Source organism: Kogia breviceps, chromosome 7 (genome assembly GCF_026419965.1).
Source record: "Kogia breviceps isolate mKogBre1 chromosome 7, mKogBre1 haplotype 1, whole genome shotgun sequence".
Taxonomy (NCBI): Eukaryota; Metazoa; Chordata; class Mammalia; order Artiodactyla; family Physeteridae; genus Kogia; species Kogia breviceps.
In genome coordinates this window covers 73,364,402-73,378,440 of record NC_081316.1, presented here as the reverse complement: position 1 = coordinate 73,378,440, position 14,039 = coordinate 73,364,402, and the positions used below count along the sequence as shown (strand labels likewise).

General features: G+C 43.8%; 1 protein-coding gene across 7 annotated transcripts in view; it reads left to right on the top strand.

The window, feature by feature from the left end:
- TEAD1 (TEA domain transcription factor 1) overlaps positions 1-14,039 on the top strand; it is a 263,768-nt gene that overhangs the window by 219,355 nt on the left and 30,374 nt on the right. For all 7 annotated transcript variants that reach the window (XM_067038588.1, XM_067038587.1, XM_067038586.1 and 4 more), the window contains one exon: positions 6,084-6,257. In XM_067038588.1, the coding sequence (XP_066894689.1) occupies positions 6,084-6,257 (174 nt within the window). The remainder of the gene's footprint in view (positions 1-6,083; positions 6,258-14,039) is intronic.

The following is a 14,039-nucleotide window of genomic DNA, read 5'->3' as shown; positions in this document are numbered from 1 at the left end:
ACATCCTGAAGCACGAATCTGTGTGGTTTTGTTTCCCTTTGTAGTTCTTTCCTCACAAAACTCCATGATGTTCCAAGATAGTTCTGGATTGGCTGTTTATTTAATTTAATAAAGTAATAGATGTGCTTCGTGTATAAGCCAGATCACACCCCATGCATGGCCTATAAGGAAGAGCAGCCATCCCCTGCCCCCTTGCCCTGTCTCCCACCCGCCAGTCCTGCTCCTTAGGAACAGCTGCTTGCGGCCTTTTATTCCTTGCTTTGTATAGCATCTCCGTATTTATATTTCTAAACAGCACGCTTCTACTATGTATCTCAATCCATCGATCTGCAGACATTATCTGTGACTTCTTACTGTGGAAGACCAGGACTTAGCTCTCTGAACTTAGCACATCCTCACCCCCCCCAATATGGTTACATCACAATTTTTGGTTTAATTAACACTCAGTGTTTATATTACAAACCTGTGCAAATTTTGTACACAGCTTGGTTAATGTGTAATGTGTTAGAACCATTTTCTTGATTGTAAAACTTGTTTTTTCTAAGGTTTGTCATTGCCTTTTTATTTATTCAGTTTTTATATACCTACACAAATTCATCCTCCACATTTCTAACAGAATTCTCAAACTCTTCTCCAAATGGTCAGCTAAGTCAGGGAATCTCTCTAGTCCCTTTAGGAGCCCTCCAGCTCCTCGTCCCCTCTGGACTGGCTGCTGTCCAGGTCAGCAGCCCAGATGCGGGCCAGCGTGTTCCTTTCACCTCTCTTCTGGGTCCCGGCCTCATCTCCCTCTTTTTTGATTTACTCCCTCATTTCAAAAGAACATATCCTCCTATTGCTACCTCAGAGTAGTTGCAAGGAAGGTCGGTTTTCTGAAACCTGACAAATCTGAGTGTGTTCTATTCTCACATGTGATGGCTAACTTGGTTTTCATCATGGTTTGTACGTTAGGCTTGTGAAGCTTTGTTCACATTTTCAAGGTAAATTCCACATACGTTCTGCTTGCTAATGAATCACACTGTATGTTTAGTGCTGGAGAATACGGCCATCCGTACGAACAGAGCAGGTAAATGCTGATTTAAGTCATGGGATGTACGAGGGAGGGGATGTTGACTGTCCTTAATCCCAGTCTTCTCTATGAGAATCTTTGAGAGCCTGTATTTAATGGGCAGCCGATGGTTCTGACTACAGAGGCAATAAGCTGGCTCCATATGTTCGTTCTGTAGGTTCTTTGAAAGGAGGGGCTTTGTACTGTTAGCTCATGGATTCCCTCTGCCACCACAGTGCCTGGTATATGACGGGCCTTAGGTGTGCTGATTTGTTCCACGGAAATCCACAAAAGAAATATGCAGAGTGAGCACCTTTTCTGTTGTTATTGATATGTTGATGATCAGCATATCTACAGCGTGCCTAGGAGACTTTCTTATAATTGAACAAACCAGTGTTGACCTCTCTTTTCGATATCAAGGAAATTTAGTCTTAGGCTTTGGTAGACATGACTCACTGACATTCACCCCATTTCTGCGTGTACATTCCCCACATACTTGGGGTTGTTGGTTGTTGTTATTTTTGTTGTTTTTGTAAATATTTGTTTTCTGCCATATAGAATAGAACTGCCCTTTTTTGGTTTTGTGTTCCACCTTTAGTTTGGGGGAAACCACCACTGCTGGAAAGAAAATGGGATTTATTGGGGAAGGAGGAAGGGAAGTGAGGTATCCACCCTCGTCTTCTTCTCTTATAAGGAGATCTGGCAGGATGGGAAGTAGAGCCTCACCAAATAGTTTTTAGGGTTTTAATTTCATTAAAACTTGAACCCAAACATATCAGGTAGACATCTTCTTTTCAGCCTTCTAGATTTGGGTGCAGAGGGATTCCTCACCTAGCCAGGTTGAATTAAGGAGAGAGGGAGGTCTGTTTGTCCCACTGCTGTGGCCTCCAGGATGCCTTCTTTAGTCCTTTGTATTCTTAGAAACAAAGTCACCTCTTGGCAGGAATAAAGCCACTCAGATGCCAACAGTCAGGGTTTGGTTTCAAGTCACCAGCCTTGGGGAGGCAGTGCCCGATTTCCTTTGGCAAAGACAGCCTGCCCATGCTCAGTTCATTTCAGCCACTTGGGCACTAAGGTAACTCCTCAAAATAGAAACCTCTGAAGACTCTATCTGATGCATCTGTGAATAATTATGTTTGTCCCGAATTCTAATTTCATTTTTCAGAATTTTGAAAACGCTATTCAGCTTTTTTCCTCTTTTCTCAAATCAACTTTCAGAAAAAGTAGATCTGAGTTAGAAGGATCTAGGCATTTATATTTTCTTCTGGAGGCAGCGTGGTTGATGTTTACAGCAAATGCATGGGCTGTGGCATTGATAGATCCAAGTTTTATTCTTAACTTCAGGACTGTTCCTGGATGTGTGACCTCAGGCAAATCTGTTAATCTCTGAGCTTCTATTTCCTCATCTGTAAAAATGATTTTAATAAAATCTGCCTACAGTGTCATTGTGAGGCAGTGACCCTGAGGTCATTGTACAGAGGTCACATATATAGAAAGCACATTGTACAAACACTGAATGGACACAGTTCTCTTTCTTTATGTAGACACAGGTGAGAGGCCCACACCCCGAGCAGCTTGTAATGGGTGGGCTGTAATCAAGGATCTGAACAGTCATGCAGCTTCACAACTTGCTCCCAGCTCTTGGCTTATTTGTGTTTATTTTTCCATCGCTAGGCAGGAGGGGTAGGAAAGTTCTTTTGCTTCTACCCCAGGATCTAGTTAATTTCACATAATACACTGCAACAATAGTAATCTTAGCAGCTGTGATTTATTGAACGCTTGTATGCTAGGCCCTATGCCATGCACCCTTTGTGCATTATTTCCTTTAATCTTCCAACGTGTTCTGTATGACAGTCATATATCCCCATTGTACATTTGAGAAAACTGAGATTTCAGTTTCTTGTCTGGCTCCCGAGTGCTTTGTGCTCAGCACCTTGATTTTCAGCTATACTTTCATGGTCCCCATTGAAGAACGGTAAATTTTACCCTCCGGTCCTTCACCTTCCTGATCTCTGACACCTGGAGGTCCGGGCTGTGGTCCCTGAGTTACAACAGTTTTAACTTCACCCCAGCTCGGATTCCCTGGCCCATGGGAGCTGGCAAGGCAGAAGAGCTGGGAGTGAGGTGTGCTCAGCAGAGAGACTCTTGATTCTATTCACAGGTATACCCAAGGCTCTGCTTGTATTCCATTCTTTCCCATAAACTCACTGCCTACAGATGCCACAAGAAGTGACAGAAATGGTGCCTGTCAAAGCCGGGTAGGGCTGGGAGCTTGCTGCAAGCAAGGTTTGGATAATAAGGGTTGGGTGATGGACATGGAGACAGCCAGTTGTCTGGATAATGAAGGAACAACGCCTTTTGCCCTCTGCTCCTGTACCGGTAACTAGAGGTCCAACAGAGGGGCCAGGCACGAGGCATCACCTCCTCATGCACCTCCTCATCTCTGAGGGCCTTGCACCAGTGTTTGTGCTCCCAGCTTCACCTGTGTTGTTTTTTATCCTCCTGCCGACTGATGAGACTGGAAGCGCCTTAGCAGCAGTGCCCCATACATTTCTGTGGGGTTTGGTTTGCTTATAATTGAAAAGATGATGTGATGACATTTGAGAAAATTTTTTTAAGATCAAAGGTACTTCACCCCTCCCTATAACCTCACTTCCCTAACATGACAATGGCTTCTACTTTATTTTAAAAGTTTTCTTCCAGCACAGCATATTCTGTTCCCGCGTGGCTGCATCCAGGTCTCAGGCCATCCTGAAATCCACCAGACAACTGGAACAGAGGCTGGGTCCATGTCAGAACTTGACGTCCCTCTTTTTCATTTCACCTGATACCTTTTAGGGTTTTGGAAGCCTTGGTAAAGATAGCACTCTGATGTTGAGCAGGAGAGGGGCTTAGCCCTTTCCCAGATGGTGCTGGGCCCTGGCCACACTCCCTGTATGTGGGCAGCTGGCACCAGATGGGGTATTGAGCCTCCTGCCCTTCCACATTGTGGCCAGAGATCCACAGCGTGTGGGTAGCAGGTCATGAGTGTAAACCAGCGCTTCCTCAGGATATATTTACAGGGTTTTGTGAGCAAACGACTTTGGGCTATAGAAAGTTACACAGTGTTTCTCTTCCGCAGTGCTTTTAACGTGTTATATTCAGATGAACCTCAAAGGAGAGAGGTTTTATGAGACATAATAGTAGCTAACATTTATTTAGTGTCTACTGTTTGTTGAATGGAGGAGCTCCAGTAAGCTCTTAATATGCAGTACATCATTTAAACCCTATAGCATTGGGACTTCTCTGGTGGTGCAGTGGTTAAAAATCGCCTGCCAATGCAGGGGACACGAGTTCAATCCCTGGTCTGGGAAGATTCCACATGCTGCGGAGCAACTAAGCCCGTGTGCCACAACTAATGAGCCTGCGTGCCACAACTACTGAAGCCTGCGCCTAAAGCCCGTGCTCCACAACAAGAGAAGCCACCACAGTGAGAAGCCTGCACACCGCAACGAAGAGTAGCCCCCGCTCGCCACAACTAGAGAAAGCCTGCGCACAGCAACGAAGACCTAACGCAGCCAAAAAAATATTTTTAATATAATAAAAAATAAATAAATAAGCAGGAAGATTTAAAAAAACAAAAATAAACCCTATAGCACCCTTGGGAGGCAGGTGCCATCGCTGTCCCCATGTTGGAGGCTGGGGGAACTTACCCAGTGTCATAGCTGGTTGGCAGTGGGCACAAAGTTTTGTGCTGGAGCAGGCTGAGTGCACACTCCGTCTCAGCCAGTACACAGTACTGCCGGCGAGCAGCTTGGAGCAGCCTTCTTTTATTTGGGTCTTCTCATTCCCTATGGAACTAGTACTTGGAAGGACTCTAGTTGGAGAAATGCCAGTGTAAACTTGAAAAGTGAATAGGGACTGGTGGGTGAATACTGACATGGGTTTCTCTTGTGAACCCTGTTGGGTTCTGAGCTCCCTGGAACCCCTGTACCCCAGATGTCTTTGTGTCACATTAGGCTGGTCTTACTGCCTATTTAGCAGGAGAGGTGGGCATGGGGGTGCTGGAGTGTGGCATTTAGGCCAGTGGTTCTCCAACTTGGCTGCATATTAGAATTCATCAAGGGAGCATTAAACATTACTGATGCCTGGCCTCATTCTCAGAAATGCCAGTTTAACCTGGGTGGGACCCAGGCATTGATGATTTTTAAATGCTCCGTGGTGATTCTCCTGCATCCTGGGTGAGAACCACTGGTTTGCCACACTCCTTTGTGGTCCAGTTACCATATCTTATACCAAAGCAAGGAGAAGAAAGAATTTCCATTTGTTAGTTAAATGACTTACCAGGGTTTTGATTTGTTTGTTTCTGTTTTTGTGAATGAGTGACTGGTCTTTTTTTACTGGTCCCGTATTGCCCTGCACCATGAATCCTCTCCATGATCTATACCCCTGACTCTTAACTTTGCACTGACAGTCACATATTGACCAGCCCTTTTGCAGAAGTTTTAGATTGGTTACTAGGGGGACACGTGAGAAAGACACTCAGCTCTCTTATTCCTGATGGAAGAAGTAGGTGGGTACCGTTGCTCAGAGCACTGCATTCATGCTGTTGCTAGGGGAGCTGAAGTGACAAGTGCATTCTGGGTGATGGCGTTAGCTGACCACACCCATACTGCTTATTGGACTTACACTGTAAATAATGGGCTCCAAAGGGTATCACTGTCATTTTCAGTTGAGTCAGGTAAAACTGGGTAACGGAATTGTCTCTAGGTTTGGTAGTTGGGTAACTTAAGTTGTTGTTTCCTGCTGTGTCTACAAAAAGACTTTTTTAGGCACTTGGGAAAATATATGCCCTTGTAATAATAGACAATGATTGTTTTAACCCTTAGCTATAATGGCTTTTCTTAATGTCTTCATCTTTTCGAAGGCACAGACCCGAGGCTATTCAAGGCGGAATTCCGGGATTTCGAGACTACCACTCTTTATGCAGCTCAAGATGGATGTGTCCCAGGTTGATCAAAGGGTTTGTAATGGGAATGTTTCTGTTGGTTTCTTACAGTACAACAAACACCTCTTCGTGCACATCGGGCATGCCAACCATTCTTACAGTGACCCGTTGCTCGAATCAGTGGACATTCGTCAGATTTATGACAAATTTCCTGAAAAGAAAGGTGGCTTAAAGGAACTGTTTGGAAAGGGCCCTCAAAATGCCTTCTTCCTCGTAAAATTCTGGGTGAGTAAAGACCTTGCTGTGATTTCAGCGGTTTTTGTCTGAATGGTCTCATCCCGCACTTGAGGGCAGAACGCTGGCTGTGGATTTTCCCGCTGATGGATCTGCAGGATCGCCAAGGGATCACAGACTCACATCCGTGGGCCGTCCTCATGCTGGCCTCGGGGCACATCCATGTGGTGACCCAGGTGGCATTTGCTGTCCCTGCCAAAGAGACACAGTCAGCTGCTTGGGCTTCAGGGCTCTCTCATGCAATGACAAGAAACTTTGCAGATGGCTGGGGTCACAATGGCAGACGTGAGGCACTTCGACCCTCTTTCTGCTTGTTCTCACACCATTAAGCAAAGTGACCTATAAATTCCACTGGAGCGTAGGACCTGAGGCAAAGAAGGGGCTTGGGTGGAGCTAAAGACATGCTTCAAGATTTTGTAAGTGTCAGAGAGAATACAAAATGGCTCTGCCCATTACGTGCCTCATTGGTGTTTTAAAACACCGAGGGCACATTCCCCCAGCTGCTGGGGCTTCCTGCTGTCCCCCGGCCTCTGAGGAGAGCTTTGCTGTCCCTTCTCCACTAGTCAGGCCCGGGCCAGGGGACTGCTGTTGGGTCAGGGATGTCACAGCAAGCGTAAGGATAACGCGTGTGTACAGGGGACTTAAGAGCAGAGGACCTGCTGGCACTGAGCATTTATAACTCCTCAGTCTTGACAAGAATAAAAAGAAAATGGCTTCAAATGTTTGCGCTTCTTAGCGTGGCATTAAAGGCCCTAAAAGAGCTGGTTCCGGGTGTTTCCCTTGCTGTCTGTCCTACGGCCCGCCTTTGTGTGTGAGTGGGTGGACTTTATACTTCTCCTTTCCCTCCTTCTTTTGAGGTGGTGGCTTCTTAATTGTAGCACCTTCCTCACTTAAACAAATGGTTGATTTTTCCTTTAGTCCTTTCGTGTTGTGTGGTTACTCAGTTCCCATGCTGTGTCATAGTTATTTGGATGTGTGTCCCACTTCTCTCTGGACTCGACTGCTTCCAGGCACCTTATTCATAATGGTGGCTACACTGATTGAATGCCTGCTGTGGACCGGGAGCTGCGCTCATGCTTTACATGCATTTTATCCAGTCTTCCCAGTGTTACCTGGAATTTGCCTCATATCCAACTAAGAAAACAGAGACCCAGAGATTACAAAGTACAGGCTGCACCAGGGTGGGGACCTGGGGCTTGAAATCAGATCCGTTTGACTAAAGTGCCTTTGCTCTGTTTCCTGGCTGCTTCGTGCCCCCTGGACCCCACCCACGGGGGTCTGTCAATCACTCTCCATATCTGCGAAGCTAAGCAAGCGCCTGGCACAAAAAACTCAACAAATGGGGGAAGCAAACAGATGAACTAAGGAAAAATTCATACTTTAAATTCCTTGGGAGGAAATTTACATATTAAATTTAATTCGTTTAGTTTTTTTTATAATCCTTGCATGGTAACTGGATTTCATTTGTCATGCTTCCATATTGAATTTCGATTGTGGAAGTAGCCTTCTACTTAATTTAATGTTCTCGGGATCAGTAATACATGTGGACACCCTGAAAAAGCACTCCCTTTTTCTAAACAGTCACTTCCTTTTTCTAATTTAGTGGCTGCCACCTAGTGACTTGAATGGTGGCTGGGGGTCAGCTGTTATATGATAACACAGCATTTTTCAAAGGGTGTTTACAGACCCCTAGGGGGTTCCTCAGTATCCTTTCTATGGGCTGACAAGGTCAAAACAATTTTCATTATGACGCTGAGATACTATTTTCCTTTTGAACTCTGCTGATGTGCGCATTGATGGTTCAAACATAATAGGGTAAAACTGCTGAAGCCTTGGGTCAGTCGGGCTGGGCTGCATGCAGTTTCTTGGGGCTTTTTTTTTAATGTAAATTTATTTTTTATTTATTTATTTTTGGCTGTGCTGGGTCTTTGTTGCTGCGTGCGGGCCTCTCATTGCAGTGGCTTCTCTTGTTGCAGAGCACGGGCTCTAGGCACACGGGCTTCAGTAGTTGCAGCACACAGGCTCAGTAGTTGTGGCTTGCAGGCTCTAGAGCATAGGCTCAGTAGTTGTGACGCACTGGCTTAGCTGCTCTGCAGCATGTGGGATCTTCCCCGACCAGGGATTGAACCTGTGTGTCCCCTGCATTGGCAGGCGGATTCTTAACCCCTGTGCCACCAGGGAAGCCCGCACAGTTTAAATATATTTTTTTAAAAAAATCAGTCACACCAAGAATGTCCTTTATGAGGTTTATTATATCTTGAACCTAGAGTACACACTGAAAATGAATGCAGTGAGCCTGCCTGCTACATCAAGGAAAACAACTGATAATTTTTGTTGCCAAAGATAAAATTTGAGCTTTCAAGTAAAAATAAGAATTTTGGAAAACTTGTATCCACTTTGGTGAACTTGACAGCTTCCCAATACTTAAAAGACATTTTCTGCTGGGATCCACAGTCATATCAACAAATGTGATACATTTTTTTTATACTGTGCAAGATAGACCAATGGATTTTAATGTAACAGTGTGTGAAAAGTTCATTGATATGGTTTCAGACTCCACACTAGCTAACCTTTCAAAACTACCGCTTGTCGGGCTTCCCTGGTGGTACAGTGGTTGAGAGTCTGCCTGCCCATGCAGTGGACACGGGTTCGTGCCCCGGTCCGGGAAGATCCCACATGCTGCGGAGCAGCTGGGCCTGTGAGCTATGGCCGCTGAGCCTGCGCGTCCGGAGACTGTGCTCCGCAAAGGGAGAGGCCACAACAGTGAGAAGCCCGCGTACTGCAAAAAAAAAGGAAAATACAAACTACCGCTTGTCAAGTGTTGGTGTAGTGTCAAAGAAAAATGGCCACAATTATCTGAAAAACCTATTAAAATATTCTTCCCTTTTCCAGCCACATATTTATGTGAGGCTAGGTTTTCTTCATGTACTTCAACCAAAAGTTAAAGTACAAATCATGAGAGGTTGAATTTAGAAGCAGGTATGAGAATCTAGGTATTTTCCATTAAGCCACACATTAAGTAGATTTGCAAAATGTAAAACAGTGCTATCCTTCTCACTAATTTTTGTTTTTTTAAAAATATAGGTATGTCTAATTTTAAAAAGATGTATGTTAACATCCAATGAGCTTAATATTATTTTAAAATTAGGTAATAAATACTTAAAATTTTTCTCAGTTTAAATTTCTGACGTGGAAAATACAGACAGCTATAACCTACAGAAACAAAAGCTCTTTGAGGTCCTCAGTAAACCTTAAGAGTGGAAAAGGGGCCCCAAGATCAAAAGTTTGAGAGCCACTATTGTGAAGGATATAAAAAGAGACTGTTCTACCCAAATGAATTAAAATTAATCAGAAATTGTAGGATAAGATAAAAATAAGCCATTTTCAGTGCTTTCAAATTAAACGGTATTGGGTTTTTTGTTTTCCTTTTTTTTTTTTTTTTTTTTTGGCTGCCTTGGGTCTTCGTTGTGGCATGTGGGCTCAGTAGTTGCGCCTCGCAGGCTTAGTTTCCCTGTGGCATGTGGGATCTTAGTTCCCTGACCTGGGATCGAACCCACGTCCCCTGCATTGGAAGGTGGATTCTTTATTTTATTTTATTTTATTTATTTATTTTTTGCGGTATGCGGGCCTCTCACTGCTGTGGCCTCTCCTGTTGTGGAGCACAGGCTCCGGACGCACAGGCTCAGCGGCCATGGCTCACGGGCCCAGCTGCTCTGCGGCATGTGGGATCTTCCCGGACCAGGGCACGAACCTATGTCCCCTGCATCGGCAGGCGGATTCTCAACCACTGCGCCACCAGGGAAGCCCACCTAATCTATAATTCTTAATGCATTCCTAAATGCACCATGAATATGGCTTAATGTGATACATGTTTATGTAGTTTTAACCAAGGAGTGCATTAAATCTGGCATCCTGCTTTTCTTCCTTATCCAGCACCCTTCCCTGTAGCTAGATGTCATTAGATCCCTAATACCATTATTAATGACTACATAATATCCTCTTTACTGGGTGTATCATAATTTAACCATTCTTATTAGACATTGATTAGGATTTTAGTTTGTGTGTGTGTGTAGGTAAGTATATGTGAGTTTGTGTCTGTGTGTAAAGAACTAAGTTGCTTTCGAAAGTTGTCAATAGTGAGTGTATCAGGCATCTTCATCAGCCTTGTGTGGCATAATTTAAAAGAAAACAACTTTCTGTTGTCACTTTGGTGTTTGGCTTCCTCTACATCTGCAGTTATTTTTTCTTTCCACTCAAAGTCTTTAATCCTTGCTCACTCTCTATAGAAACAACAATTAATAAGGTTAAACATACTGTGTTCCCTCGATTCTAAGACATATACTTCCCATGTCAACAGTCATAGAAGTGGGATGCTTCTTACAGTGGCCATCATAAGCACCGTGCCCACCCCTACACAGAGGGGTAAGTCATGAAGTGGTTATTATTACTTGCCCTTGCGACCCTAGGCAGTGTAAAAGGCATCTCACCACCTCCTTGTCTCCTTAGTTGAATTTCTTGCACTAGTAGTGTATACTACTATACTTAGTCGCTTAAATTTGAATCCCTAACTAAAATGTCTCAGAAAAATTATAGTTTGATGCAGCATTGAAATTGTTATTATAGTTGAGAAAGACTGTGGGACCAGATTTGTACTAAGTGAACATTTTGCACTGGCAGAAAACCATGCTCCTATTTTCCTTATAAAACAACGGTCAGATGCTTTGTGGGCTCTAAGAAAGGAAGATGTACACCCACAAGTGGACAGAGCTGTGCTTCATTTCAGTATTGAGATCCATGCAGTTGGGTTGCCAGTGATATGGCAGACAGTGCAGCTAGTTTAAGATAAAATGTCAGCTGTCTTGGAATTCATCACAGAATCCCCAAAGCTAGAAGTAGGTGTGATTCAGTCATGCATCCTGAAAGACAGAAACCCAAGTATAGCTTGCAGCTCACTTTCAAAAGAAGTTTGTTTCCAGCCACATGTAGCTTACTTAAGGGAATAAACAAAATGATGGATTTAACCAAATTAAAAAATGCAATGAAACTAATATTTTTGGAGGAACCTCAAAATTCTACTCTCTGTCCTAACAGTCCTCAAGAGTGTCAAGCTTGGGGACACTGGTTCAAAGAAAGCCACGTCACTAACATGTTACTTATAAACTTTATAGCCAAAAACTATTCAGAAGATGATGAAGGCTTACTCTCAAACTTTGTTTGGAATAATAAAGAAGAAAATAATATGAAAATGAAATTGTATGGATCTGTATCCTGTGGTTAAGAAACATTCTTAATTATAATATTTCTTTTTTCTCTCAAATCATTACTAAATTAGTGGTATGTTAGAAATCAGGATATACTCTATGTTACCCTATGGCTATTTATGCTTTGCTTTTTAAAATTCTTGGGATTATGATCATCCAGTGTAAACAATTAACAATTTATTCATAGTCATTCAACTTTTTTTTTTTTTTTTTTTTTTTTTGTGGTACTCGGGCCTCTTACTGTCGTGGCCTCTCCCGTTGCGGAGCACAGGCTCCGGACGCGCAGGCTCAGCGGCCATGGCTCATGGGCCCATGCGAGATCCTCCTGGACCGGGGCACGAACCCACGTCCCCTGCATCGGCAGACAGACTCCCAACCACTGCACCACCAGGGAAGCCCCTCAACTTACTTTCTTAACCTATTTTTCTGGGGGAAGAAAAAGCAAGGCTAGTTTTACTAACCAGAGCAGATGTGAGAAGATGTTATAAAACAGAAATGGAAAGAGAATTATCTGGAGAGAGGGCAGCCTTTAGAAGATGTTTTTATCTTGGTAGGAATGAAATGACATTTGTTTGACAAACTGACAGGCACTATAAATAAAACAACTGGGCTTTATTTAGGGAGAAGAAACTGGGTGCACATCTAAACTGGCCAGATAGACCCCCTCCGGAGTTTCAGCCTGTTTCTAATTGGATTCTGCATGATGTAGGCTGGAATTGTAGACTTGAGGCTATCATTTGGAACCAAATGTCCCTGTTGCAATTCATGGAAAAGGACGTTAGCAAAATGGAATAATTTGCCCCCCACATGTTTTAACCGGTTTTCAATAAGGAAAGGGCCTTTCAGTTCAACAAGCTTTCCCTTTCTCTCTACTTCTGTCTCTTCTCACAACAGTGTTAAGTTCTGAAATTATGTGAACAATAGGAAGTAATGGAATGATGTAGTGGAAGGAAGATTAGCAAGAAATACCATACTCAGAGGTACTTATGGGGTAATACATGATAAATTTTCTTTGGTAGACTGTGACTCTATGATTATCTTCACCAGGGTGTGTTTTTTTTGAAAAATCATCTTGGGATAGCAGGTTCTGATATTTCATGTAGAAGGATGGGGGTTGAGGGGGTGCCTGTCAGTGACCTTGCACATCCAACCCATTTTGGTTTGATTTTATGAGAAAAATATCTGGAGCTTGTTAGCGCTTTGTGCATTGACTGCTGTCTATTATTGCTTCCTTCCTGTTCTCCTAGCCCTGTGCCCTAAACTTTGTAAGCCTTCCCCAGGGAGCAAGCATCCTATCCATAGCATTTGTTTATCCAGCAGTGCAATGTATATAGCAGATTTTCAACCGTTATTTATTTATTTTTTTAATTCAGTTGATGAAGAGTTATTTCATTCAGTACACCTAGAGGAATTGCTGTACATGGGGTCCTATAACTGTCACTTGGCCAGCTCTGATAGTGTAGGCAGATATCGTAGGCATCTGACAGTTTGTTGAATAAATTTCTCAAGGAATTTACTGAAAGGGGGTAGGAGGAGACCTCAAGAGATTCACACAAAAACTTTAACAGGCTCTCTCTGGAGTTGTTAGGTTCTTATAGAAATAGTTTAATCATTTGCATTAGTAATGAATATACACATCACCAGTGAGTCATTCAACAAATCAGTCAATTCACTGATTTCTACTTTGCTCCTAGAAAGCTGGGGAAGCAGACATGAGTAAGAGGCAGACCTTAGGGTCTGGTGTGGGATGGCAGACACACTGTGGGATAGGGGCTCTAGTGGAAATGTGGAAGCACAGAGGTAGAGGAGGAGCTCTTTCTGCCTGAGAACATTCTGGAAAGCCTCACAAAGATGTGGCATTTGAACTGAATCTTGAAAGAATTTAATCAATGGTAGGGGAATGGGAAGGAGTTTTCAGGGCAGGTGGACACTTGTGCAGAGACCAGGAGTCCTACTGAGAGTTGACAGAAGGTCCTGGGGGCCACTGGGCCTCACAGAACCTGGAGAATGGTGAAGAGTTCAGGGTGGAAACGATCTCCATGGCAGTGACTTTATTTAAGAGTCTTTCTGAATCCCCTGAAAATATAAGGCAGAGTAGGACAGCCTGGAAGCTAGAAGCAGAATCTCACTCTGCTTTTCCCTCAATCCCTCGAACCTCAGTCCCACCACGGATACTTTTTTTTTTAACCTTGAACTCTTCAGGACGTCTAGGCAGAATCTAAATTGGGAATTCCTTTAACCTCATGGGAGAATCCATCTGACAGCTGTTCCTCTAATGCTTTCTGTCCTGGGCCATTGGGCTCAGTGGTTGCTAACAAAGCCAAGGTCAGGGGTCCATTCTTTCCTGCATGGGGCTGTTTAACTCTGCTCCGTGCCGTGGTTACAGGCTGAGATGCAGAGCCACTGTGACTCCAAGAGCTGCTGCTAAGCAGAAGCCCAGGGGAAAGCAGACATGTGGTATACCTGCACCTCCCAGCATTCACCCTGTTCATGGAGGCACAGTGAGCTTCAC